Source organism: Rutilus rutilus, assembly GCF_951802725.1.
Source record: "Rutilus rutilus genome assembly, chromosome: 1".
Lineage (NCBI taxonomy): Eukaryota > Metazoa > Chordata > Actinopteri > Cypriniformes > Leuciscidae > Rutilus > Rutilus rutilus.
This window is the reverse complement of record NC_140209.1, coordinates 59,513,211-59,539,380: the sequence shown is the minus strand read 5'-3', so window position 1 is coordinate 59,539,380 and position 26,170 is coordinate 59,513,211. Positions and strand designations below refer to the sequence as shown.

At 47.6% G+C, this 26,170-nt stretch overlaps 2 protein-coding genes across 4 annotated transcripts; both read left to right on the top strand.

Annotated features, from left to right (window-relative positions):
• The first annotated feature begins 7,126 nt into the window (after window positions 1-7,126).
• LOC311294826 (uncharacterized protein) lies at window positions 7,127-9,024 on the top strand. 2 transcript variants are annotated; one of them, XM_084415860.1, is made up of 4 exons: window positions 7,127-7,371; window positions 7,724-7,855; window positions 8,015-8,152; window positions 8,424-9,024. In XM_084415860.1, the coding sequence occupies exons 1-4, from the start codon at window positions 7,287-7,289 to the stop codon at window positions 8,909-8,911; spliced, it is 843 nt and encodes a 280-aa protein (XP_084271986.1). In that variant the 5' UTR covers window positions 7,127-7,286; the 3' UTR covers window positions 8,912-9,024. The 2 variants fall into 2 exon arrangements, with proteins under 2 accessions (XP_084271986.1, XP_084271985.1); XM_084415859.1 differs by having other exon boundaries at window positions 7,186-7,371; window positions 8,015-8,155.
• An 8,850-nt stretch (window positions 9,025-17,874) lies between these two features.
• LOC311294839 (uncharacterized protein) lies at window positions 17,875-20,817 on the top strand. 2 transcript variants are annotated; one of them, XM_084415882.1, is made up of 4 exons: window positions 17,875-18,090; window positions 18,447-18,578; window positions 18,738-18,875; window positions 20,269-20,817. In XM_084415882.1, exons 1-4 carry the CDS (start codon window positions 18,006-18,008, stop codon window positions 20,682-20,684), a joined length of 771 nt encoding a protein of 256 aa, XP_084272008.1. In that variant the 5' UTR covers window positions 17,875-18,005; the 3' UTR covers window positions 20,685-20,817. The 2 variants fall into 2 exon arrangements, with proteins under 2 accessions (XP_084272008.1, XP_084272007.1); XM_084415881.1 differs by having other exon boundaries at window positions 17,905-18,090; window positions 18,738-18,878; window positions 20,269-20,698.
• The last annotated feature ends 5,353 nt before the right edge of the window (window positions 20,818-26,170 follow it).

Here is a 26,170-nt window from a genome sequence, read left to right as displayed (position 1 = left end):
AGTGTGTGTTCTCTTACGAGAGATTCTCTCGTACTGCGTAGAATACGCTAGGGGAAAATCCTTTTCCACGAGAATACTGAAGCCAAAAAATTATCCTTAATTTTGTATTAATGTAAAACGCGTTGCGGCAGCATACAGACATAGGCGAGGCAGCTCGCGCGCCTATTGGCTGATCTGCTGGCAAGCGAGACCTAGAGTGACGTCAGACCTAATGAGGGCGCTTCGCGCCCCCTGCGTCACGTCCCGCCGAAACGGGCGTGGCTTAGGTCTATAAATACCGCTCGCAGGCATTATATCTCTCTCTTTGGCTCTCAACGAAGGCGGTCGCACTTTCTTCCCCTCCTGTCCCTTATCTCCCCTGCTTTGCTGCTCTCGTCTCGTCTACTGTCTTGTATGTACTTTGAGAGACTCTCTCCGCACTGCTCTACAAACTAAGAAATTATGGATTTGATCAACTGGTCTCTCAACGCAATTGACACCATCTTCTCGACGAGAAGCTTGGGTTCGGGGGAACCTAACTGCCCTGCTGGAACGTTCGCAGCTGGCTACACGATGGACGCGTGGGAGAGGTGGTGGGTCGTGTGTCTGGCGGCTCTTTCCGTGGAGGACATTGAAGATATCTACCTATTCGGAACCATGATAACAGGTTTTCTGCTGTTTGGATTAGGCATTGCCCTGGTTTATCGAGGAATTAAGAAGACGGTGACAGCTGGCCAAAACCCCACAAGGCTGCCCGTCATGATTGAAGCAGTGGGCAGAGCTGTCAGCACTCAGACTGTGAATATGAACCACTATATGGATAACATCATGGAGAAGCTCACAGTTTTGGAAAGGAAAGTGGATCGTCTCGGAGACCAAGATGGACCAGGAGCTGTGTAAATTGGAATGCGGCTACTTGTCCCAAGACCAAACAACCCCAATCTTATCTGCTTTCGGCCCCCTTCTATCAGCAGTGGCCTTGGCCGAGGCCGCTGCTGGAACAACAACTCCTCCAGAAGAGCACTGCAGCAAGACGCTCTTGCGTTCCTTCCCCCACTCCCCACTGACACCTGCTGATTGTTGACTCTGTCTGGGACCTGACCAAGGTTGTCTCCATGGCAATTGCTGTGTATCGCTATGACATCCTGCGGACTGAGGCACCTAGATTAGGATGCCAGGCGTAGCGACTCTCCAGGCCTACACATACACGAACTCTTACATATATACAGATATGCAATCACCCCCCCACCCCTAATCCCTCGCCTTCTACGCTTTGTACCCCCAGTCTGACAGGCGGGTCTGTGAACAGCGCCGAGAATGGCTGCAGGACCGGATGGCTGCTTGCCTGTGCTGGGTTACCTCCATCCCCCACTCCCCTCCCCTGTTGCAAGTCTTGTGTGTTCATGTTGTGTACTGATATGTGCTAATGTTGCTGAGGTGTTTTTTACTGTTCCCAAACTGAACTCCTTACAGGAGCATAGTCTGGGGGTTACCTTTTTTTTTCTCCTCACCTCTCCTCATGTCATGCTGTATTTTTTTTCCCTCAATGCTCTGTCTTCCTGTCCTGTCTACCCCCTTGTCATATTGTATGTATGTTTTGTATGGACAGGTTGATGGCTAATTTCGCTGGTACTTGTGACTAGTGACAATAAAGCTACTACTACTACTATCTCTGATTTTTCATCCTTCAGCGAAGCAACTCACATCGCTGGATCCGAGAAGAAGCCGCGCTGTTGAAGAAGCACCTCAGCGGGACGAGTCGACGAAGGTGCTGGCCGCGCCGCCATTTATCGCCTTCCTGCTGCGCTATCCAGCGGCCATATCCTTTCTCTGCACTGTGTGTGTGTGTTCGCCGGCGCGACTCATCTAAAAGAGCTGTGTCTTTTTCAAGATGCCTTCTTGCGGCTCGTGCAAAGCCGCACTCAGCGACGGGGACCGCCATGTCATATGCGCTTCCTGCCTGGGTCAAGATCACGCAGCTCTCGCGCTCGCTGACGGCGGCTGCCCTCACTGCGAGCTGTTGCCATTAGCGACTCTGAGGACTCGCTTGGCACTATTCAGCGAGACTGCGCCCACACCTGCTGTTGTGCCGCGCCGTAAAAAGCGCCGCGCTCAGCGAATCCCGGAGCCCTCTCCCAGCCGTCAAAGCTCGCCGGTCTGCCGCCGCTTCTGTCGATGACGCTGATGAGATCGACGCGCTGCTGCGAGAGGGGGATTCCTGCTCTCTCCTAGCATCAGGCAGTGAGGATTGGGCGAGCTCTGAGGATCCCGCCCCCCCTGCCAGTGCTTCTACAGGGAAGAGAGCGAGCATTGAGGCGGAGCTCATGCACGTACTCACTCAGGCCATGGCGAGCCTCGGCCTCGAGTGGATTACGCCTGAGCAGCCTGCTCACAACCGGCTGGACGGCTACTTCCTGCCTGGGGAGCGCGTTTCACCTGCATCCAAGCCAGCGCCTTTTCTTCCTGAGCTTCATGAAGAAGTCGCTAAGTCTTGGGGCTCGGCTTCGCTTCAAGGTCAATCAAGCGTGCATTGCAGCTTTGAAACCTTGGGAGGCAAAAGACTGGTACCAATCAGGTGTAAGCCTGGGGACTTCCTCGAGAGTGATGGTGGTGTCCACGAACGCATCCACCTCGGGATGGGGAGCGCTGCTCGAGGGCAGACCGCTTTTTGGCCAATGGTCAAAGCAGGAGAAGCTCTTACATATCAACTGCCTCGAAATGTTGGCAGTGAGCAAAGTGCTCACGCGCTTTTGTCCCCTCATAAAGGGACACCACGTGCTAATACGTTCAGACAACGTCTCAGTGGTGTCCTACATAAATCGCCAGGGCGGCCTCAGGTCCCTGACTCTGTACAGGCTAACCAGGCGCCTCCTGATATGGGCCCGCAGCAACCTGCTCTCGCTGAGAGCAGCGCACGTGCCAGTGCTCCTAAATATAGGACCAGGCAGACTGTCCAGGAACCAGGTTCCGACAGGGGAATGGTCTTTGCACCCACAGACAGTCCAGCTGCTGTGGAAGAAATTCGGCAGAGCGGAAGTAGACCTGTTCGCGTCTCAAGAAAACGCTCACTGTCCAGAATTTTTCTCGAAGAGCAAGGATGCGCTGACCCACGAGTGGCCTCGCCGCCCTCTCTACGCTTTTCCCCCCGTCTCCCTCCTGACTCAGGTGGTAGAACGGGTCAGGGAAGAAGGATGCTCAGTGCTGCTTGTAGCCCCACTTTGGATGAGCCAACCTTGGTTCCCAATTGTGATGCAGTTAGCGAGCACCGCCCCGTGGCCAGTGCCTCTGAGGAGGGATCTCCTCTCTCAAGCCAACGGCTCGATCTGGCATCCTCACCCAGAGCTGTGGTCCCTCCATGTGTGGGCCATCAACGGGTACCCGCTGACCTCCCACAGGGAGTGTTAAACACTATCACACAGGCCAGAGCTCCGTCTACGCGACGTCTCTATGCCTCAAAATGGTCAGTGTTCTCTAGCTGGTGCACAGCTCGTGGTGTGTCACCCCTGCATTGCGGTGTGACGGAGGTTCTCTCCTTCCTACAGGAGCTGTTGGATAAGGGCAGGTCCCCTTCCACGCTCAAAGTCTATGTAGCGGCCATAGCAGTGTTCTCTTCGATCTTAAACACCTGTCTTTCAAGACGGCGTTTCTTCTGGCTCTCGCTTCAGTGAAGCGCATAGGGGACTTACACGCGCTCTCAGTAAGCGCGACGTGCATGGAATTTGGGCCGAATGACTCTAGAGTTATACTCAAACCTAAGCACGGTTATGTTCCTAAATCCCTCAATACATCGTTCAGAGCACAGGTCATCTCCCTGTCTTCTCTGCCGGTCACTGAAGGAAATATGAACGAAAGCTCCCTTTGCCCAGTCAGGGCGTTAAGAGCTTATGTGTCTCGCTCGTCTGTTTTCAGACAGACGGAGCAGCTCTTTGTTTCATTCAGCGGGCGTTCTAAGGGACTAGCCGCTTCGAAACAGACCCTATCCAGATGGGTAGTGGACGCAATAGCGCTAGCTTACACAACCAAGGGCATGCAGTGCCCGCTGGGTGTCAAAGCGCACTCCACGAGAAGCATGGCTTCATCGTGGGCCTGGTCAAGTGGGATTGCCTTGCAAGATATTTGTATGGCGGCAGGCTGGGCTTCTCCGTCTACATTTATAAGGTTTTACAACCTAGAGGTTCCCGCACTACAGGCCAGACTACTGTCGGTCTAGTATGGCCAAATCTCATAAACTGGCGCTGTCAGTTATGCAGCTATTTGAGTATTGCAGTCCTTGCTCTATGCTGCCATAAAGGAAGATAGTGGCTAAACCCCCCCTCTTCCAGGATTCCCTGTGAGTCCCCTGGGTGATTGTGTACTGTATGAACTCCGGGCTGTCGCCCTTGAGTCTATAGTATCAGATCCCAGCACGCACGGCGTTTTACAGTAGGTTCCCCTAGCGTATTCTACGCAGTACGAGAAAATCTCTCGTAAGAGAACGTACTCGGTTACTAACGTAACCTCGGTTCTCTCTAGAGAGAGGAACGAGTACTGCGTATCCTGCCGTGCATGCACAAGCTCTGGTTGCTTCGACTATGAAAAACCAGAGATATAATGCCTGCGAGCGGTATTTACAGTATAGACCTAAGCCACGCCCGTTTCGGCGGGACGTGACGCAGAAGCGCCCTCATTGGGTCTGACGTCACTCTAGGTCTCGCTCGATAGGCTTAAGCAGTTGCCAGCAGACCAGCCAATGGGCGCGCGAGCTGCCTCGCCTATGTCTGTATGCTGCCGCAATGCGTTTTACATTAATACAAAATTAAAGGATAACTTTTTTGCCTTCAGTATTCTCGTGGAAAAGGATTTTCCCCTAGCGTATTCTACGCAGTACTCGTTCCTCTCTCTAGAGAGAACCGAGGTTACGTTAGTAACCGAGTACGTTTTTTCATATAGATTTTAATTTAATGCAATAGAAATGTAAAAGTGCTTGAAGTGTGTAATATAATGTAAAACATTTATTATTATTTTTTTCTGAAATAAGGCATACGGGGATAGTGACCCAAGTTAGGTTATTTTTGACCCAACTCATGGGTTAAAAAAGGATCAACTAATTTTTGGGTTATTTCTACCTAGATGTTGGGTTTTTTAAACCCAACATTTGGGTCAGGTATTTAACCCAGAATTTGGGTCAAAAAGCATAACCCAATTTTCTGAGTTGAAATAACCCATAAATTAATAATTCAATTAATTTTTATTATTGATAAATATTATTGATAATATTATAATAATAATTAATCATTAATTAATTAACCCAAAACCAATTAGTTGGTCCCTTTTTAACCCAGGAGTTTTTAGAGTGCAGACAAGCTGGTCTCTCCACATCAGATGAGGAAGTCTGAAATTATTGTGGAGTTTTTGACATTAAGTCTTTTTTTTTTTATTCAATACATCTATATTTGAAACTTGTTTTAAATATCCTCAATGTACAGTGTTTGTGTTGTAGGTCTCAGATGAGCGGACTGCTGGAAGAGGATGGGGTGGGGTTTTTCTTGTTTTTAGTTTTTTTTTAAAGTGTGTGTTTTCATTTCAAATAAAAATAAATTTATATTGACCCCACACTGGCTATTCTACTTGTTGCTCTTTACATATCTATAGTTCTACATTGTGATTTCCTATCCTGTTTGAGCACTGGTTATCCAGATTTGGTGATCCTGAAAAAGTTCCTATCCGGATCAGATTGATCCAATCCGATGTTGCTTTGAAATCTGGCTCAAAAGTAAGCTGGATTACGTGATCACGGATCGCAAAAAAAAAAGGATTACTAAATCAGGATCAATTTTATCCGGATTAAACCTTTTGAAAAACCGTGCTCTGGTTCTGCTTCAATGAAGGAATAAGTTTCCAACAGGCCTTAACCAAATGTGACTCAAAACCAACAGTCAGATGAAACTTAACCTGACTAAAGCCTTGTGCACACTGCGATTTTGGCCGTCTGAGACTAATTTTGCAAATCCTAAAAGATTCCTTTGATCCTTGGCTAAAATCTGAAGTCTTTGATTTGACATGTTCACCGACAGCTGATTAATGACCGTTGAGATCAAATCTGACCTCTGACGAAACAGCGTTTCATCCTCTGTATAGTCCAGGAAGTTGGTTTATCCTGTCCAATCAGTTAAGGTTGTGTGGTAAAAAAATAGGGTAAAAACAGTCTGCAGTGGCAAATTTGGCTCTCAGTCCTGCAGTGTGACTTTTCCTACAACGACCGTCAAATTGTCTTCGTTTTTCAAGACAAGCCATGACCAAAATTAACGTTAGAGATTTCTTTATAGCCACCATTTCAATCCCGCTTACGATGAAGGAACGTATCATTGATTGATGATGTAAAACTCCGGACAAGTTTGCTTGCGTGCATCCGTTTTTAATGCCGTACAGTTTGATGTTAATGACAACTGAGATCTTACAGTGTGACATGGCTTACAGTGATGGACTGCATTTATATAGTGCTTTCACAGACCTATGGCCACCAAAGCTCTTTACCTATAGCCTCACATTCACTCACTCATTCATACACTGATGGCGGTGTCAGCCATGCAAGGCAAGCTCGTCGGGAGCAGCTGGGGTTAGGTGTCATGGTCAGGTGGAACCGGGGATTGAACCACCAACCTTCTGGTTTGTAGACAACCTACACTGAGCTACTGCCACCAGCGATGATCACGTTCGTACAGTCTAACAAGCAACAATCGTGAAGGACTATTATAAATCGCACAGGGTGCACCCGGCTTTATACAGTCATTATGTAGAATAGAGGACAATAGCAGTACTGGATTGATAAAAAAAAAAGATGTGAATACAGTTGAAGTGTGTGGAGCAAGACAAAAGGCTTTGAATGCAATTATTGTCGGTGTACAGTATATTCTATGCAGATTTATGGCAAAAGGTTTCACAAGACATCCTCTTTCCTGCAGATTTTAGGTGAAAGAGGTGTAGGAGTTAGTCATAATAACAACTTGTAAACTTGTCGTCATCTTTATCATCTCCTAATTACAGTAATTATTACAACATCTGGCATGAACGCAACGCTCTGCTCTCCCAAACCTAATCAAACACACCTGAACAAGCTAATCAAGGTCTTCAAGATTAGACTACTTGAAAGCTACAGGCAGGTGAGGTTGATTAGTGTTGGAGTTACCCAGGCTAAAAAAAACACATACAGCAATATATATTGCGGGATTCAGCAGCACATGTTTCTGTTGTAATTTTGTGCCCACGCCAGACTGTCTAATTCGTTGCGTTTTCCAGCAGAGTTGATTGTGAGATCGCAAGTCGAGAGGATGACAGCTCGAGTGTACTACTCGTTTAGTGCTGTTTTATTGTGTCTGTATGCATGTTTGAGCACAACACACGCTGGAGTCGCAGGTGAGAAGATATTTTAGCTTCATTACACGGCCCGAAGAAGTGCCTTACAAAATATGACTTCTTTTGAACATGTAGCTACAGTATGTTTAGATGCAATAGTAAACTTGTGAAAAACATATTAACTGTCCATGTCTTCTATCTGCATTGTGCTTCTATTACACACCCCTCCAGTAGTGGGGTAGGTTGTAACCGTACTCTTTGTCTTTAAAACTAATTGACAGTTAAGTGATAAAAGGCAGTTCTACTTGATTTTAAGCTGATAAATAAAGTCAGACATTTAAAAACGCCTGATTTCTAAATACTGAAACTGTTACAACTCTACTTGGTCCTCCTTAATGATCATCTTCTGTAGTGTCTGGTCAGTGTCCGGTGATGCTGATGGTCGTGCCGTCCCGCCGAGGATGTACTTCTGATAAAGACTGCTCTGGAGGACACAAATGCTGTCAATTCCCCTGTGGGCCCGCATGTGTGCCGCCTGTTTTCAGTGAGTTTCAGTTAATGATGGATGCTAGAGGCCTCCCAGAAGAAACCCTGAGAATTTTCTTTTTTACAAATTTTCTCTCAGAAGTTGCTAGTAAACCTCACAAATAACTGCAAAGAAACAAGTAACACATTGATATAATCATGAATCTTTGTATAACAGCAAAGCCAGGAGAGTGTCCAAGCACCAAAACTGGAGGAGGAAATTGTGCTGAGATGTGTTACTATGACAGTGACTGTCCGAACAATGAGAAATGCTGCAGCAATGGATGTGGACATGAGTGTATGGCTCCATATACAGGTAGTTGTATTATAGTCGGTTATCTAGTGTTTGGGTCAGCTTTTTATTTTCCAGTGTGCCTTTTATAATTCGGTTGTGATATCCTACTCGATGACCAAAAATCCTGAATTTAGCACATGGCACAGTTTCACAGAATAGCTTTACAACTTTAATAAAGATGATGAATATTAAAAATGCATTTCACTCCATAAGACTTGCTATTCATGATTTGAATTTTGTGCTGAATGCCACTGAAAGGAAAGACTAAAGCTGACTATCTGTATCCCTCCAGTGAAGCCTGCGGCCGACCCTCCAAAACCTCCCGTGAAGCCTGCGGCAAAGCCTCCAGTGAAGCCTGCGGCCGACCCTCCAAAACCTCCCGTGAAGCCTGCGGCAAAGCCTCCAGTGAAGCCTGCGGCCGAGCCTCCAGTTAAGCCTGCAGCCGAACCTCCAAAGCCTCCAGTGAAGCCTGCGGCTGAACCTCCAAAGCCTCCAGTGAAGCCTGCAGCCGAGCCTCCAGTGAAGCCTGCGGCTGAACCTCCAAAGCCTCCAGTGAAGCCTGCAGCCGAGCCTCCAGTGAAGCCTGCGGCCGAACCTCCAAAGCCTGCAGCTGAACTGCCGGCGCAACCAGAGTGTGCTGGTCACCACGGTCACGGAGGTCACCACGGTCACGGAGGTCACCACGGTCACAGAGGTCACAGAGGTCACCACGGTCACAGAGGTCACCACAGTCACGGAGATAAGGGTCCCAGTGATCACGACTGCCGATGCAAGCCGTAACCATATAGATTTTTCCGAGCTCATGCTGGAGTTCTTTTTCAGATCAATTCAATGCTTTATTCATTTGGAATGTTCCCTGTTTATCACCAAATAAATATATTTAATTAAATGTTTTTTGTTTTGCTTGATTGGAGTTTTTTGGTATTAATAAACTTCTCCATTTCTGTGGTTGTCCTCTGTGCCACCAGAGAAGTTTCTTCCTCTGTATAGTCAAGGAAGTTGGTTTATCCTGTCTAATCAGTGAAGGTTGTGTTAACAAACCTCATCCTCTGCAATGCCGGAGGAGAGTCATTCTCTGTATAGTAAGGGAAAATGTATCCTCTGCTCATTCAGGGAAGGTTAACAGCTGTTAGTTCATGTTAACAAGGTGGTTTTGTCAGGGAAGTACTGCCAGGAAAAATCACAAAATGGTTCAAATGTAATGCTACATTAATCCCAACGACTGAGAAGGGTGGTCTAGCTACACCTTGGTGGACCGACAAGGAGTTCAAATCATTGTTAGGATGGCACATAGACCCAATAGTGACTAAGTCAGATTGGCTTTAACAAAGAAATCTGGGATTCACACAAAGTAGGGTCTATTGAAGAATGCAAAAAGGTGCATGTGTTCAGAAGAGAACCATGAATGAATTATCTGCTGCAACAGCACAGAGAATTCACCTTGTCCACTGCACAAGAACAAGCTCCGTGTATTGCTAAGTTAAAAGAACAAAACCAACATATTACACGAGTCCCCTCTCACTAAAAAGGTGGGCCATGAGGCCTGTGGAATAACAAATTTAAGAATCTATTTCAGATATGCTTCCTTACATAACATCACGGTGAAAAATATTGTATTTAGCTTTTAAGGTTAAGATGACTCTCACACAAATGATTATGCTCAGCAAAGTTGCAATTCCTGTTTCACCTTTTGTCTTTAATGGCTCGAGCCCCAGCCCTAGACGATGAATAGTCAGACTGATGGGATTAGCGTCTATGCATTTTGAATGATAGTGTTATGCTGATTGGGCCTGTTTTCTCTTGATTGGGCAGAATTGTTGAGCAGCCAGATAACCTGCCTAACCGGTTTTCGCTTGATAGAATCAAATCACTGAAAGATTCATCCCTACATTTGCATGCTTTGTTTGGATTTGTCTCCACCTCCAAAAGTCCCTCCTCCTTGTAAATGTATAAAAACTATACTGTATAGAACATAGTCAGACTGTTAGACGAAATTTGGAATTCTACAGCATCACAGCGAAGTCCTCAATAAAGAAAAACTTCTGCTTGAAAGATATCCCAAAACATCTCCTGGTTCTGCTTCGATGAAGGAATAAGTTTCCAACAGGCCTTAACCAAATGTGACTCAAAACCAACAGTCAGATGAAACTTAACCTGACTAAAGCCGGGTGCACACTGCGATTTTGGCCGTCTGAGACTAATTTTGCAAATCCTAAAAGATTCCTTTGATCCTTGGCTAAAATCTGAAGTCTTTGATTTGACATGTTCACCGACAGCTGAATGACCGTTGAGATCAAATATGACCTCTGACGAAACAGCGTTTCATCCTCTGTATAGTCCAGGAAGTTGGTTTATCCTGTCTAATCAGTTAAGGTTGTGTGGTAAAAAAATAGGGTAAAAACAGTCTGTAGTGGCAAATTTGGCTCTCAGTCCTGCAGTGTGACTTTTCCTACAACAACCGTCAAATTGTCTTCGTTTTTCAAGACAAGCCATGACCAAAATTAACGTTAGAGATTTCTTTGTAGCCACCATTTCAATCCCGCTTACGATGAAGGAACGTGTCTTTGATTGATGATGTAAAACTCCGGACAAGTTTGCTTGCGTGCATCCGTTTTTAATGCCGTACAGTTTGATGTTAATGACAACTGAGATCTTACAGTGTGACATGGCTTACAGTGATGGACTGCATTTATATAGTGCTTTCACAGACCTATGGCCACCAAAGCGCTTTACATATAGCCTCACATTCACTCACTCATTCATACACCGATGGTGGTGTCAGCCATGCAAGGCAAGCTCGTCGGGAGCAGCTGGGGTTAGGTGTCATGGACACCTCGTCACTTGGTCAGGTGGAACCGGGGATTGAACCACCAACCTTCTGGTTTGTAGACAACCTACACTGAGCTACTGCCGCCAGTGATGATCATGTTCGTACAGTCTAACAAGCAACAATCGTGAAGGACTATTATAAATCGCACAGGATGCACCCGGCTTTATACAGTCATTATGTAGAATAGAGGACAATAGCAGTACTGGATTGATGAAAAAAAAAAGATGTGAATACAGTTGAAGTGTGTGGAGCAAGACAAAAGGCTTTGAGTAGAGTAAAATGCAATTATTGTCGGTGTATATTCTATGCAGTTCTCTTACGAGAGGTTCTCTCGTATTGCGTAAGCTAGCTTACGCTGCGGGAAAGTCTCCTTTCTCGAGATACTGAAGCCAAAAATTATCCTTAATTTTTTTAAACCTTGTCAACGCAGTGCGGCAGCCTGCAGACCTAGGGCAGGCGAATCGCGTGCCCATTGGCTGCTCTGCGGCTTCCTGATCTCCGAGGAAGCCGCCGTCGAATCAAGCGACCAGCACGCCGAGGATTTCAGCCTGAGGACGCCGGCCGCTCGCCGCCTTCAGCCTTCCCTGCCTGCTGCGCCATCCGGCATATATATCCTTTTCTTGCTCTGTGTTGTGTGTTTGTGTGTCCGCCGCGACACACTTGCATCTAAAAGAGCGCGAGGCGTTGTTGCAAATGCCTCGCACATCCTGTGGCTCGTGCAGAGCCGCGCTCAGCGACGGAGACCGCCACGTGGTGTGCGCTCTCTGCCTGGGCTTCGACCACGCAGTTCGCGCTCTCTCCGAGGGCGGCTGCGAACAGTGTGAGGAGTTACCGATGTCGACCCTACGGGCTCGACTCGCTAAATTTGAAGAACCTCCACCTTCTCCGGCCACTTCTTCCGGGCCACGTAAGAAGAAACGTCGCTCCCAAAGGCCGCCGGAACTGGACGCTACAGCTGAGTGCTCGCCGGAACCTCTCCCGCGAGCCTTGCTCTCTCCTTCCCCCCCACCCTTCACCGACGCGCAGTGGCCGGCCTCTGCCCGCACTGCCGTCGTCCTGGGGGATGATGCAGATGATGCCGCTGACAGCTGCTCTCTGCTCGCGTCTGACAGCGAGGAGTGGTCGGGCTCTCACCGCTCCGCCCCCTCGACTTTGGAGTCTTCCAGATCCCGCGCTAGTGTTGACGCGGAGCTTCTCCGCCTCCTCACTCAAGCGGTCGAGAGAATGGGACTGGATTGGTCCCCACCCAAGGAGCCGGAGCCCAATCGCCTTGACGGGTGTTTTCTACCTAGCCGCCGCCCTGCGCCTGCCTCTAGGTCAGCACCCTTCCTGCCTGAGCTCCACGCCGAGCTCTCTAAATCCTGGAACGCTCCGTTCTCCACCAGACTCCGCTCGCCAGTCTCCTCGGCTCTCTCCCAGGTGGACGGAGCCGCCGAGAACGGCTATAACGGTATCCCCGCCGTTGAGGATGCTGTGGCAACGCACCTTTGCCCGCCGTCTGCTAGATGGCGCTCAAAGTCTGCCCTGCCGTCTAAAGCCTGCAGGACCACCTCAGCTCTCGCCGGCCGCGCTTTCGCCGCCTCCGGCCAGGCTGCTTCCGCCCTGCACTCAATGGCCATTCTTCAGATCCTTCAAGCCGACCTCCTCCGTGAACTGGACGAGAAGGGCTCGGATCAGTCTGCCTTAACCGATCTGCGCAGCGTTACGGATCTTGCGCTACGCGCTACCAAGACCGCTGCTCAAGCAGATCCATGGCCGCGCTCACCGTCATCGACAGACACCTTTGGTTGACGCTCGCGGACATGAGTGAGTCAGAGCGCGCTGTATTTCTGAACGCACCACTCTCGCCCACCGGCCTCTTTGGCCCTGCGGTCAGCGGAATTGTGGATCGGTTCTCTGAAGTGCAGAAGGCGTCGCAGGCGATGAACCTCTTCCTGCCCCGCCGTTCGAGCCCAGCCACAGGCCGCCCTCAAACTCAGCCTCCTGTGCGCAGCTCTAACCAGCGCTCTTCCAGGCCTCCCAGCGCTTCGCAGCGACGCCAGGGCAGTCGCCCCAGGTCGCGCTCGACCAGCCGTCACAGACCGCCGCCCCCACGGGGCCCGCGGCCCAAGATCGCGTTGAAGCCCGAGCCCGCGAAGTCCTCCTAGCATCCGCAAGGAGGAAAAGATGGTTGAGTCCCGCTACGGCCGGACCGCCATAAAAACGTACAGCTCTGTCAGTCCCCTATGTTCAGGCTACTGCAGCAGCACACACCGCAGCCAACGAGCCAGTATTAACACTCGCTCGCCTGCACACAAACGCCGTTTTCACGGCGACCCAGATAAATCTCAAAAAGAGTATAAGTGCTTTAAGTGTAGAAAATGTGCCCACACCCATGTGCTCACTGCTTCACACAAGTACAATCCCCATGGTAACGCGCCCAGAGCGCTCTCTCATAAAGCGGCCTCACACCGCTCGAGCACTAAATGTAGTAAATGTGCCCACACTTCCGTGCTCACACCTACTCGCTGCTCGCTCTGTCACTCAGTTACCTCAAGTTGCTACGGCTCAAGCCGCAGGGGTATTAAGTGTAGAAAAAGTGCCCACTCCCGTGTGCTCACTGCCTCACACAGACCAGGTTCCCATGGCAACGCGTCCAGAGCGCTATCTCTTAAAGCGGAAACTTTCCGCTCGAGCATCAAGTGTAGAAAATGTGCCCACAGCCTTGTGCTCACACCTGCCCACTACCCGCTCTGCCAGACAGGTTGCAAACCTCATAAAGCCCCCAAACACTGGCCGTGTCATAAGTGCAAATCCCGCGCCAGCTCACGAGCACGCGCACCCACTTTCAGACACCATAATCCCCACGCCGCTCTCGCGCCTGGGTTATTTGACAGCAGTTCACGCTCCATCGTCCGAGATCGAGCTACTAAAATCTGCACAGTCGGCCAGCCCTGTTCTTCTGCCCTCGTGTCCGAGCATCGGCGGCACGCGCGCCGCCCCCATCTTCTCTGATACAGGTTCCCCATCCCGCGCAACGCGGCGATCTGAACCCAGAGACCATTCGACCCCTAGCTATGCATGCAAAGGCATGGGAGGCTATTCAGGGCGCGTCAGAATGGGTGCTCAACACCATAAGACACGGTTATTCGCTCCAATTTGCTTGTCGCCCTCCGCGTTTTCTAGCGCAGACGGAAACGAAAGTGAGTTTGGAAACAGCACATCTGCTTCAAGCAGAAATAGCAAAGCTGCTGCGAAAAGGGGCCATAGAACAGGTTCATCCTTCCTTGAGCGAGTCAGGCTTTTACAGCCGTTACTTCCTCGTTCCCAAGAAGGACGGAGCATTAAGACCTATTTTAGATCTGAGACATCTGAACAAGGCTCTCATGAGACGGCCGTTCAGGATGATTACAACCAGACAGATCCTTGCGCAAATTCGCCCAGGAGACTGGTTTATCTCTCTCGATCTGAAAGACGCGTATTTCCAGATCCAGATAACTCCCCGTCACAGGCCATTCTTGAGATTCGCCTTCGACGGTCGAGCTTATCAATACACAGTCCTGCCGTTCGGCCTGTCTTTAGCACCCCGTACATTTACGAAATGCATGGACACGGCTCTCGCTCCCCTGAGGAGTCAGGGAATGCGAATTCTGAACTATCTGGACGATTGGCTCGTTCTAGCGCAGTCAGAGACAGAACTTGGGTCTCACAGAACAGCGCTACTCGACCACCTGGAGGGTCTGGGTCTAGCGGTCAACTGGACCAAGAGCTCGCTCTCGCCCCGGCAGTCGATTTCCTTTCTCGGAATAGAACTAGACTCGGTGGCGATGACGGCCAGATTGTCGGAGCAGCGCGCGCGCCGCATCCAGCGCCTCGCTGCATCCTTCAAGGAAGGCAACCGGGTTCCCCTGAAAGCATTTCAGCGCATTCTGGGGCATATGGCCTCAGCTGCAGCAGTGCTTCAGCTGGGTTTACTGCGCATGCGCCCGCTTCAACGCTGGCTGAGAACGCACGTATCCCATCGAGCCTGGGCGACCGGCGGCTCGCTAATCAGAGTGACTCAGGTCTGTGTCTCAGCCCTGCAGCCCTGGCTAGCAGCCGAATGGTATCACACGGGAGTGAATATGGGAGTGGTTTCACACCGGAAAGTTGTCTCAACAGACGCGTCCAACCTTGGTTGGGGAGCGCTCTTCGAAGGCAGACCGGTCTATGGCCACTGGTCAGACCAGGAGAATCTCCTACACATAAACTGTCTAGAGATGCTCGCGGTCGAGAAAGCGCTCATGCACTTCCTCCCATTCCTCCATGGTCACCATGTTCTAGTCTGCACGGACAACACTTCAGTAGTGGCCTATGTGAACCGCCAGGGCGGTGTCAGATCAAAGCAACTCTGCGCCCTGACGGAACGCCTCCTCGTATGGGCTCAGCACTCTCTGCGCTCTCTGAGAGCATCGCATGTGCCTGGCCATCTGAACGAGGGCCCCGACAGACTGTCCAGGGACAACGTTCCCCCTGGGGAGTGGTCTCTACACCCCCAAACAGTCCAGTCGCTGTGGCGCCGCTTTGGCAGAGCGAAAGTCGACCTCTTTGCGTCAAAAGACAACGCACACTGCCCAGTATTCTTTTCAAAGAGCGAGGACGCGCTGGCCCAGTCTTGGCCCAGCGGCCCGCTATATGCGTTTCCACCGGTCTCTCTGCTGCCTCAGGTCATCGAGAGAGTCAGGAAAGCGCGCCACACAGTGCTCCTCATAGCCCCGTTCTGGGAGAACCAAGCTTGGTTCCCGGAACTCATACAATTGGCAGACTCAGCCCCCTGGCCGATTCCGGTGCGGAGAGACCTTCTCTCTCAAGCCCGCGGCTCGATTTGGCATCCCCACCCAGAGCACTGGTCTCTGCATGCGTGGAGCCTCAACAATTACATGCTGATCTACCAGAAGGGGTGATGAACACGATCATACAATCTAGAGCCCCCTCCACGAGGCGGCTCTACACGTCTAAATGGTCGGTGTTTAACAAATGGTGCACTACCAGAGGGCTCAATCCACAGACATGTGGGGTCTCGCAAGTATTGTGCTTCCTTCAAGAGCTACTGGACGCGGGCAGGTCCCCCTCCACGCTCAAAGTCTATGTCGCGGCCATTTCAGCGCTCTCTGTCTCAGAGCCGGGCCGCGCATTAGGAAGGAACGAGTTTGTCATCCGCTTCCTTAGAGGAGCGAGGAGGATGAACCCCCCGCGACCCCCTTCGGTTCCTATGTGGGATCTTTCACTGGTCTTAGACGCACTGAAAGCACATCCCTTTGAACCCTTAGAAACTGTGGATATGAAATACCTCACGCTCAAAACCGTTTTTTTTCTGATAGCACTGTCTTCAGTAAAACGTGTGGGAGACCTGCCTCGAGTTCGGACCCAATGACTCTAAAGTTATTCTCAGACCGAGGCATGGGTACGTCCCCAAAATTTTGGGCACTCCCTTCAGATCGCAGGTCATTTCCCTTTCAGCCCTGCCGAATGCTGGCTGCGAGGCAGATAGTAATCTCCTCTGCCCAGTTAGGGCGCTGAGAAGCTATATTTCACGCTCCGCCGCCTTCAGGCGTTCAGAGCAGCTCTTTGTTTCGTTTGGTGGGCGCACCAAGGGTCTCGCCGCCTCGAAACACACCCTGTCCAGATGGATAGTTGATGCTATCGCAGCTGCTTACGCATCTAAAAACCTGCAGTGCCCTTTGGGCATTCGGGCACACTCCACCAGAGGCATGGCCTCATCGTGGGCGTGGTCCAGTGGGATTCCCATTCATTACATTTGTGCAGCGGCAGGCTGGGCCTCCCCCTCCACATTTGTTAGGTTTTACAACCTGGAAGTTCCCGCTTTGCAGGCCAAAGTGTTATCAGTCTAAGTCTCGCGTAAGCCAGCCCACTGTCTGTGCGCGGGCTACACTGCTGATTTAGCTCTACTGGTTGAGCTACACTATGTGGGAAGTGTTAGTTGGACCGGCTGTGCCGCTCCCTGCCCCATATTATGTGCTTGTGTACTGTGGTATCTTGGCCGCCCAGCTCCGCTTCGCGTTCCCTGGGCTCCCCATGGGATTCATTCAGGATGCTGGGCGCGCGCACGGCGTTGACAAGGGTGTTCCCGCAGCGTAAGCTAGCTTACGCAATACGAGAGAACCTCTCGTAAGAGAACGTACTCGGTTACTAACGTAACCTCTGTTCTCTCTAGAGAGGGAACGAGTATTGCGTAACCTGCCGTGCTCTCGCCACGAGCTCATTTTGCGTCATGCGACAGAAACCAGTGAAGCAGCCTCTGTTCCTTGCTTATATACGCTAGGCCACACCCCTAATGACGGGCTGTGACGCATTAAGTGCGCCAAGCGCGCTCATTGGACGTGACGTCACGCGCAAGGCTCAGCCATAGGCTGCTGCAGTTGCCGCAGAGCAGCCAATGGGCACGCGATTCGCCTGCCCTAGGTCTGCAGGCTGCCGCACTGCGTTGACAAGGTTAAAATTTTAAGGATAATTTTTGGCTTCAGTATCTCGAGAAAGGAGACTTTCCCGCAGCGTAAGCTAGCTTACGTAATACTCGTTCCCTCTCTAGAGAGAACAGAGGTTACGTTAGTAACCGAGTACGATTTATGGCAAAAGGTTTCACAAGACATCCTCTTTCCTGCAGATTTTAGGTGAAAGAGGTGTAGGAGTTAGTCATAATAACAACTTGTAAACTTGTCGTCATCTTTATCATCTCCTAATTACAGTAATTATTACAACATCTGGCGTGAACGCAACGCTCTGCTCCCCCAAACCTAATCAAACACACCTGAACAAGCTAATCAAGGTCTTCAAGAATAGACTACTTGAAAGCTACAGGCAGGTGAGGTTGATTAGTGTTGGAGTTACCCAGGCCTCCTTGGATCTTTAAAAACGCGTTTTCCAAAAAAAACACATACAGCAATATATATTGCGATTTGCGAGATTCAGCAGCACATGTTTCTGTTGTAGTTTTGTGCGCACGCCTGACGGTCTAATTCGTTGCGTTTTCCAGCAGAGTTGATTGTGAGATCGCAAGTCGAGAGGATGACAGCTCGAGTGTACTGCTCGTTTAGTTCTGTTTTATTGTGTCTGTATGCATGTTTGAGCACAACACACGCTGGAGTCGCAGGTGAGAAGATATTTTAGCTTCATTACACGGCCCGAAGAAGTGCCTTACAAAATATGACTTCTTTTGAACATGTAGCTACAGTACGTTTAGATGCAATAGTAAACTTGTGAAAAACATATTAACTGTCCATGTCTTCTATCTGCATTGTGCTTCTATTACACACCCCACCAGTAGTGGGGTAGGTTGTAACCGCACTCTTTGTCTTTAAAACTAATTGACAGTTAAGTGATAAATGGCAGTTCTACTTGATTTTAAGCTGATAAATAAAGTCAGACATGCATTTAAAAACCCCTGATTTCTAAATACTGAAACTGTTACAACTCTACTTGGTCCTCCTTAATGATCATCTTCTGTAGTGTCCGGTCAGTGTCCGGTGATGCTGACGGTCGTGCCGTCCCGCCGAGGATGTACTTCTGATAAAGACTGCTCTGGAGGACACAAATGCTGTCAATTCCCCTGTGGGCCCGCATGTGTGCCGCCTGTTTTCAGTGAGTTTCAATTAATGATGGATGCTAGAGGCCTCCCAAAAGAAACCCTGTGAATTTTCTTTTTTACAAACTTTCTCTCAGAAGTTGCTAGTAAACCTCACAAATCACTGCAAAGAAACAAGTAACCCATTGATGTAATCATGAATCTTTGTATAACAGCAAAGCCAGGAGAGTGTCCAAGCACCAAAACTGGAGGAGGAAATTGTGCTGAGATGTGTTACTATGGCAGTGACTGTCCGAACAATGAGAAATGCTGCAGCAATGGATGTGGACATGAGTGTATGGCTCCATATACAGGTAGTTGTATTATATTCGGTTATCTAGTGTTTGGGTCAGCTTTTTATTTTCCAGTGTGCCTTTTATAATTCGGTTGTCATATCCTACTCGATGACCAAAAATCCTGAATTTAGCACATGGCACAGTTTCACAGAATAGCTTTACTACTTTAATAAAGATGATGAATATTTAAAATGCATTTCACTCCGTAAGACTTGCTATTCATGATTTGAATTTTGTGCTGAATGCCACTGAAAGGAAAGACTAACTGTTCGTTCACACCAAACGCGAATAGCGCGTCAAATTCGCGCCTGCTGCGTCTAGTTATACGCTTAACCACTTTGTGTGCATTCGCGCAGAGGCGCGAAATCCGGAGGCGAAAGTTTCAAAACCTGTTGGCGGCCATCTTTTTTAGATGTTTATCGAGCATTAGCAGTAACATTAATCGAGAGAGTCACCGCTCGTATATGCTCTGGAGAGCAGAAACAGCTGCGTAGGGGACATCGTCGCTGTACTCGGGTCCACCCGACCCTCCGGAGGGTTTCAGGAGTTTCACAATTTGCTCCAGGAGGTAGGTTTGGTGGACCTAACAGTGAGGACGCTGACGAGGGCAGCGTAGGCCTTATAAGCCTCGGCCTCGAGTGGTCGCTGCCTGACGAGCCCGCGCTGTACAGCTCGGCGCGAGGTTCACCCTCGCCCGCACCTAATCTGTCATTTATTTTCGTTTTGATAATAAATGGAGCCAGCCTCCAAAAGTGAAACCTGTCCTGTGTTTTTTTTTTTTTTTTTTTTTTTTTTTTTTTTTTTTTTATACACTAAATTGTGTTTGTTGTCTTTACATTAGATTAATAAAGTTTCATATAATCTAGAATAGATATGGAATAAATAGCATTCAATAAAAAATAAGTATCTCTCATATTGAAATCGAGTTTTTATGTGAAAAATTTGCTTTGTTGTGCATTTTAGTCATATTACAAAATAATTTATTGAGGCCAAACATAAAATAACATTATAAACTGTCACTTCACCACGTGACAGCAGCAGCAAGCAGGCTCCTGATTGGTTAACGTGGAGCGAATTGATGCAGAAGTTCAGATTTTTCAATTCGGGCGGCAGACGCGAATTCGCGTCAAACGCGTGAATGCACAAAAAGCACTAATAAAATCATTCGCGCGTAACGCGCTTAACGCGCCAGACGCGCGAACTTGACGCGCGAATGAGGCATATTCGCGTCTACCGCGCCTCGCTCTACGCCTCATTCGTGCCGCAGGAATTTTTTACGCGCGTAACGCGTCTTTGCATTGACTTAACATTGAAATCACTCGCGCCTGACGCGCTATTCGCGTGCGGTGTGAACGCGCTATTCGCGTGCGGTGTGAACGCACCATAAAACTGACTATCTGTATCCCTCCAGTGAAGCCTGCGGCCGAACCTCCAAAGCCTCCAGTGAAGCCTGCGGCCGAATCTCCAAAGCCTCCCGTGAAGCCTGCGGCCGAACCTCCAAAGCCTCCCGTGAAGCCTGCGGCCGAACCTCCAAAGCCTCCAGTGAAGCCTGCGGCCGAACCTCCAAAGCCTCCAGTGAAACCTGCGGCAAAGCCTCCAGTGAAACCTGCGGCAAAGCCTCCAGTGAAGCCTGCGGCCGAACCTGTGACGCCTGCGGCCGAACCTCTAAAGCCTCCAGTGAAGCCTGCGGCTGAACCTCCAAAGCCTCCCGTGAAGCCTGCGGCCGAACCTCCAAAGCCTGCAGTTGAACTGCCGACGCAACCAGAGTGTGCCAGTCGCCACAGAGATCACGGTCACCACGGTCACGGAGATCAGGGGTCCCGGTGATCACGATTGCCAATGCAAGCCGTAACCATATTGATTTTGCCGAGCTCATGCTGGAGTTCTTTTATAGATCAATTCAATGCTTTATTCATTTGGAATGTTCCCTGTTTATCACCAAATAAATATATTTAATGTTTTTTGTTTTGCTTGATTGGAGCTTGTTTTGGTACTAAAAAACTTCTCCATTTCTGTGGTTGTCCTCTGTGCCACCAGAGAAGTTTCTTCCTCTGTATAGTCAAGGCAGTTGGTTTATCCTGTCTAATCAGTGAAGGTTGTGTGGTAAAAAAATAGGGTAAAAACAGTCTGCAGTGGCAGATTTGGCTCTCAGTCCTGCAGTGTGACTTTTCCTACAACGACCGTCAAATTGTCTTAGTTTTTCAAGACAAGCCATGACCAAAATTAATGTTAGAGATTTCTTTGTAGCCACCATTTCAATCCCGCTCACTATGAAGGAACGTGGCATTGATTGATGTAAAATTGCAGACAAGTTTTCTTGCGTGCATCCGTTTTTAATGCGTCTTGACTGTCGTACAGTTTGATATAAATGACAACAGATCTTACAGTGTGACATGGCTTACAGCAATGATCATGTTCGTACAGTCTGACAAGCAACAATCGTAAAGAACTATTATAAATCACACAGTGTGCACCTGTCTTTACAGTCATTATGTAGTATAGAGGACAATAACAGTACTGGATTGATGGGGGATAAAAAAGATAAAAATCACTCCGACCAGAGTAGCAGTGCTTCACCTTCTGAGAATATAGTTCCCAGTATGTATACGGTTAGAAGATGGCTGTGTCTCATGTGACCTTGTTATTTGTACATGCTGTGACTATACAAATCACAACATATAAATAGGAAAATGTTGGTGTTATTTTGTCACTTATTGGGAGCAGTATGCTAGCTGGAGCCATTTACCTCCAGTCTTTGTGCTAAGCTAGGCTAGCGGTGGGTGCGTCAGACAGAGTTACGGCACGCACGGAGATGAAAAAGGTATGTATGGACTTATCTAACTGGGGGATACGGTGAATAAGCTAAAGTCCCAAAAAGTCGGCGTGTTCATTTAAGATAAGTAGTATTTACTGCTATCATTTGTTAAGAGCACAGCAGAGATGAATGTCTGAATATGGTTGATTATGCAGATTGAGACGATCACATGACTGATAATGAACTACAGTGACTCAATGCCACATGAAAAATGACTATTATTTGATACAGTAACGTTACGATCTAAACTATGAGAAATACAATGCTCCTGATGGCCTGACATTCATATGATCCGACATCATGTGAATCTGGATTTTAAAGCTCATGCTGAAGTTCGTCTTCTAGCAGATGCAGTGAGCGGTGGAGATTTTCTTCAGTCCTGACACACAGGAAACTCCTGCTGTTGTAATCAGCTCTGTGTAAATCATCAGTTTCTGTGCTCTTTATATCTTTATATCATTCAACCACACGACCATTAACAGCAAATGTTCAGGGAATCTTCATCTGTACATGAACAGTAATAAAGGAGCAATAAATGAATTACAAATACTGGCAAGAAGAAAAGTAAAAAAAAAAAAAAAAAAAGAGCTTAAAATACTGTATATAGTTAGTAATGTAGTTAGTTTGTGACGTGTGTTTTTGCCTCTCTCTGTTTCTAACACTGATTTATGACGCGTTTTAAATATTTCAGAACATCAGGGGCTTTTTTTCTGATTACCTGAGTGAGCTAAGGAAACAAGCATGTTGCCGATACCGAAAAGCCTTTAGCAATAAGCATGTTGCCCTTACCCATTAACACCTAAACGAGTATGTTGCCAATACCCGCATAAGGCATAGCAACAAGCATGTTCTCACCAAATGAAAAAAGTCTTGAAATGAAGAAAGTGAAGATTAAGTTATCAAAATGAATCAGGCGCTGCTTGTTAATGGTTTGTATAACCGCAGTCCAAGTTCCAGTTGCTTTTGAGTGATGAATGCTGCTGCCTCCTTGTTCGGTTCTTTAAAAATCTCCCCACCGAACGGGGCGTCAGGAGAGGACACGTTGTTGTAACTCGTTGTGGTTTTTTATTTACTCTTATTAATTTTTCACATACAGTTGATTAGTCCACAAATAGCAGGTTATAAACCTGTAGAAATAGAAAAGCTATGGTGTAAACAACAATATTGATAGCCACATACATAATATACCATAAATTCTGAATAATATACAAATATAAATAAAATATAAATTTCAATATAGTCAGTATTTAATATTATAAATATTATAATATACTTAGTGTTTAAACTTAATGAATAAACAAAGCACATGCATCTAAACACAGAAATGCAACAATTTCACACACACCAAATGTACATCAATGTCAATGTTACACATTAAACCAATAGCCCTAAACCACAAAAGTGTTCTCAGTATGTTGGCTTAGAGTGAAAGACAGTGAGTGTAGTATTAAGTAGCAACGCTGAGCATAGCAATCCATTACCAATGTAAAGTGATTGACTACATTACCCATCCAGCACCGCAAACAGGAAGTAACTCGTGTGACAGTGAAACGCTCCAATTTCAAACATTTGCTGGAATATAGCCACGGATACTATCGAGCCGACAACGTTAAACATCAGACCGCAAACCAGGTTTTATCCGCGTGACCAAAGTAACAGTTATCAAGCATACAAATAGCGCACATATACAGCGGCAGCACAGTGGTAGCGCAAACAGACAAACAAACTTAAACCGCAGCTCAATGGATAGAAACAGCAGCTTACCGGTGGCGCATCTCTCCTGACGAGACAACATGCCAAAACTAGTACTCGCTCCCGCTTATAGCCCGTGCTCAATCAGGTAAGTGAACCTCCCACCTATTAACCTGCGTTACATTGCTGCTGAACACCTGTGACGTAGTGAACGCAACACCTCCCACTTGACCGACTGATCATGTGATTCAAGGCGGTCACAGACAAAACATTTCATTACACCACATAATATATAAATTTTTTTTTCTTTTTTTTCATCATCATGAAAAATAGAACTCCATTGTCACTGTTCAGGCACCTCCCCTGACAGATGTGTGGTATTCTGCCAGGTTTGGTCATATGGGGTATGTACTTTTCATTCTTCGTGAATGGTGGTGCAAGTAGTGGCAAAGGCAGCATAGATACGTACCAACCAGCGAGGGAGAAAGAGAGAGAGAGACCAAGAAAAAGAGAGAAAAAGAGAGGTATCCTGAGGTAATGCCTTCAGAATCAGGGGTTTGGGCGTTCTACCAGCTGAAGTGGTAGAACTGGTGACCGAAGAGATGAGGTCTAGGAGTCACTGGTCTTCCACAGGGATGAGGACTACCAGTCTTCTCGCGTCTCTCCGTAGGATGACTGACGTCAGCTGCTGAGGGTTCCTCTTAAGTTGCCCAACTATTAGGGAGGCAGGGGGGCCTGCACACGTCTTAACGTCTGCGTCTCTCACAAGTCCTTTCTTGTCGGGTACACAGCCTGGATCCGTCCAAGCCGGAACTGCCCTCGCAGTGCGTTTTGATCAGCAATCCAAACAATGTCACCAATTGCTACATTCCTTTGGGTCTGGTGCCACTTTGGCCGAATGAATAGGTTAGGTCCGGCTAGTTCACTCCACTTCTTCCAGAACATATCCACACCAATCTGGATGGCTCTTAGACGGCGCCAGGGATGAGTGCATAAATCAATTCCTCCTGTATCTCCTCCTTGCCTGGTTGTCCCGAGAAGCAGACTATTGGGGGTCAAATACTCTATAGAGTCTTCTCTATAGAGCCCTACCTTTCTTTGACAATGAAGAAGAAACTCCACTCCCAAACAAACAAGACATAAATCGCCACTCGTAATGTAGCGAAGGCAGGGAGGGACACGCGATTCAAATTGCTGTTTGGTTGCCATTATACTCTTGATATATATATATATATATATATATATATATATATATATATATATATATATATATATATATATATATATACATATATATATATATATATATAATATGATTGAGAAAATCAAACAATAAATAGACAAAGACAACTTCACACAGAGCTCTTGCTGAAGGCACAGAAGCTGACATTGTTTGGTCCAGGTGTGCTTTATAGCTTCCTGGTCATGACGTCTCCTGCCTATGACGTTCTGTCACGCTATTGGACTGTGATCGCACACGTGCTTCAAGTCACAATCCAGCAGAGCTGTTCCCACAGCATCATTCTCCACGCAGAGCTTGTTCCCTTGAAAGGGAATGTTGCTTTGTTTATTAAACTAAACTGACATTCAAGTATTGATAAAAAAAAGAAAGCATGAAGCTAGAATTACATTTGGAATTTATGTTGCTGCCTAAATGAATACATGATGTTAGTTAATTGCATGATCTATATTATCTTAGAACTGTACATTCTGACATATGGACATTACTTTGGCACAGTATTGTTCCACATATTACATACTGTATAACTACCTGGACAAAAACATGCAAGTAATTTCTTAAACCGGTTGAAATCGTATATGAACAAACTCTCAAGGTTCTAGATAAAAAGCCAAATAGTTTTCATTATTGTAGTATTTTCAGCCAAGTATTCCCTTTTAAGTTGGGAACATTTAATTCAATATGCTGATTTGGTACTTGTTTTTAAGATTCTAAATGGCCTTGCTCCCCCTGTTTTTAAGGATTATATTGATCAGATAACAGGATGGTATACACAAGGTGGTATTCGGGGTGATTGTAAGGTACCACTAAGAAGAACTACCTTTGGTCAGCTATCTTTGGCTTTTAGAGGAACACATGAGTGAAATAAACTTCCAACTAGTATTGGGTCCGAGTCCACCTTTGTCGAGTCCGAGTCGAGTCCAAGTCCTTGACGATCGAGTCCGAGTCCTTAACAGCCGAGTCCACAAAGATTACAGTTTTTCCCAATTGCTAAAACACAAAAAGTGAATGCCCAGATCAAAGCGTCAAAACCGTACCGTTTGCATGCATGTCTTACACACAGGCACCAAATGAATAAACACATTGTAGGCATTGCACTGCAAACAATTGTGCAACACACGGTGCAAAACACTACACACACAGTGTTGTATGTTACACACGTTGGAAAATGAGGAAACACTTTGCATACAGCACATCCATTCAATAATAAAAACACATGCGACAATAGCAACACCCCCGCACACACAGTAAAACACTTAACCGGTAATTGAACACCAATCAGTCACAGCTGTAGCACTATAAATAGAACTCAGGTATGCGCACCTGTCGTGATACAATTGCGAATATGGAGGCCGAAGGACCAAGGGGAAGGAGAAGACGAGGAAGAGACGGGGGAAGAGGGAGAGGAGAACGAGGAAGAGATGGAGGAAGAGGGAGAGGAGAACGAGGAAGAGACAGGGGAAGAGGCAGAGGAGAACGAGGAAGAGATGGAGGAAGAGGGAGAGGAGAACGAGATGGGGGAAGAGGGAGAGGAGAACGAGATGGGGGAAGAGGGAGAGGAGAACG

Bases quoted from the DNA above. Each gene is read 5' to 3' on its own strand.
- LOC311294839 (XM_084415881.1), top strand. From the start codon at position 18,006: ATGACAGCTCGAGTGTACTGCTCGTTTAGTTCTGTTTTATTGTGTCTG. The intron at 18,579-18,737 runs GTGAGTTTCAAT...TTTGTATAACAG, and splicing joins ATGTGTGCCGCCTGTTTTCA to CAAAGCCAGGAGAGTGTCCA. The intron at 18,879-20,268 runs GTTGTATTATAT...GTATCCCTCCAG, and splicing joins TATGGCTCCATATACAGGTA to TGAAGCCTGCGGCCGAACCT.
- LOC311294826 (XM_084415859.1), top strand. From the start codon at position 7,287: ATGACAGCTCGAGTGTACTACTCGTTTAGTGCTGTTTTATTGTGTCTG. The intron at 7,372-7,723 runs GTGAGAAGATAT...CATCTTCTGTAG, and splicing joins AACACACGCTGGAGTCGCAG to TGTCTGGTCAGTGTCCGGTG. The intron at 7,856-8,014 runs GTGAGTTTCAGT...TTTGTATAACAG, and splicing joins ATGTGTGCCGCCTGTTTTCA to CAAAGCCAGGAGAGTGTCCA.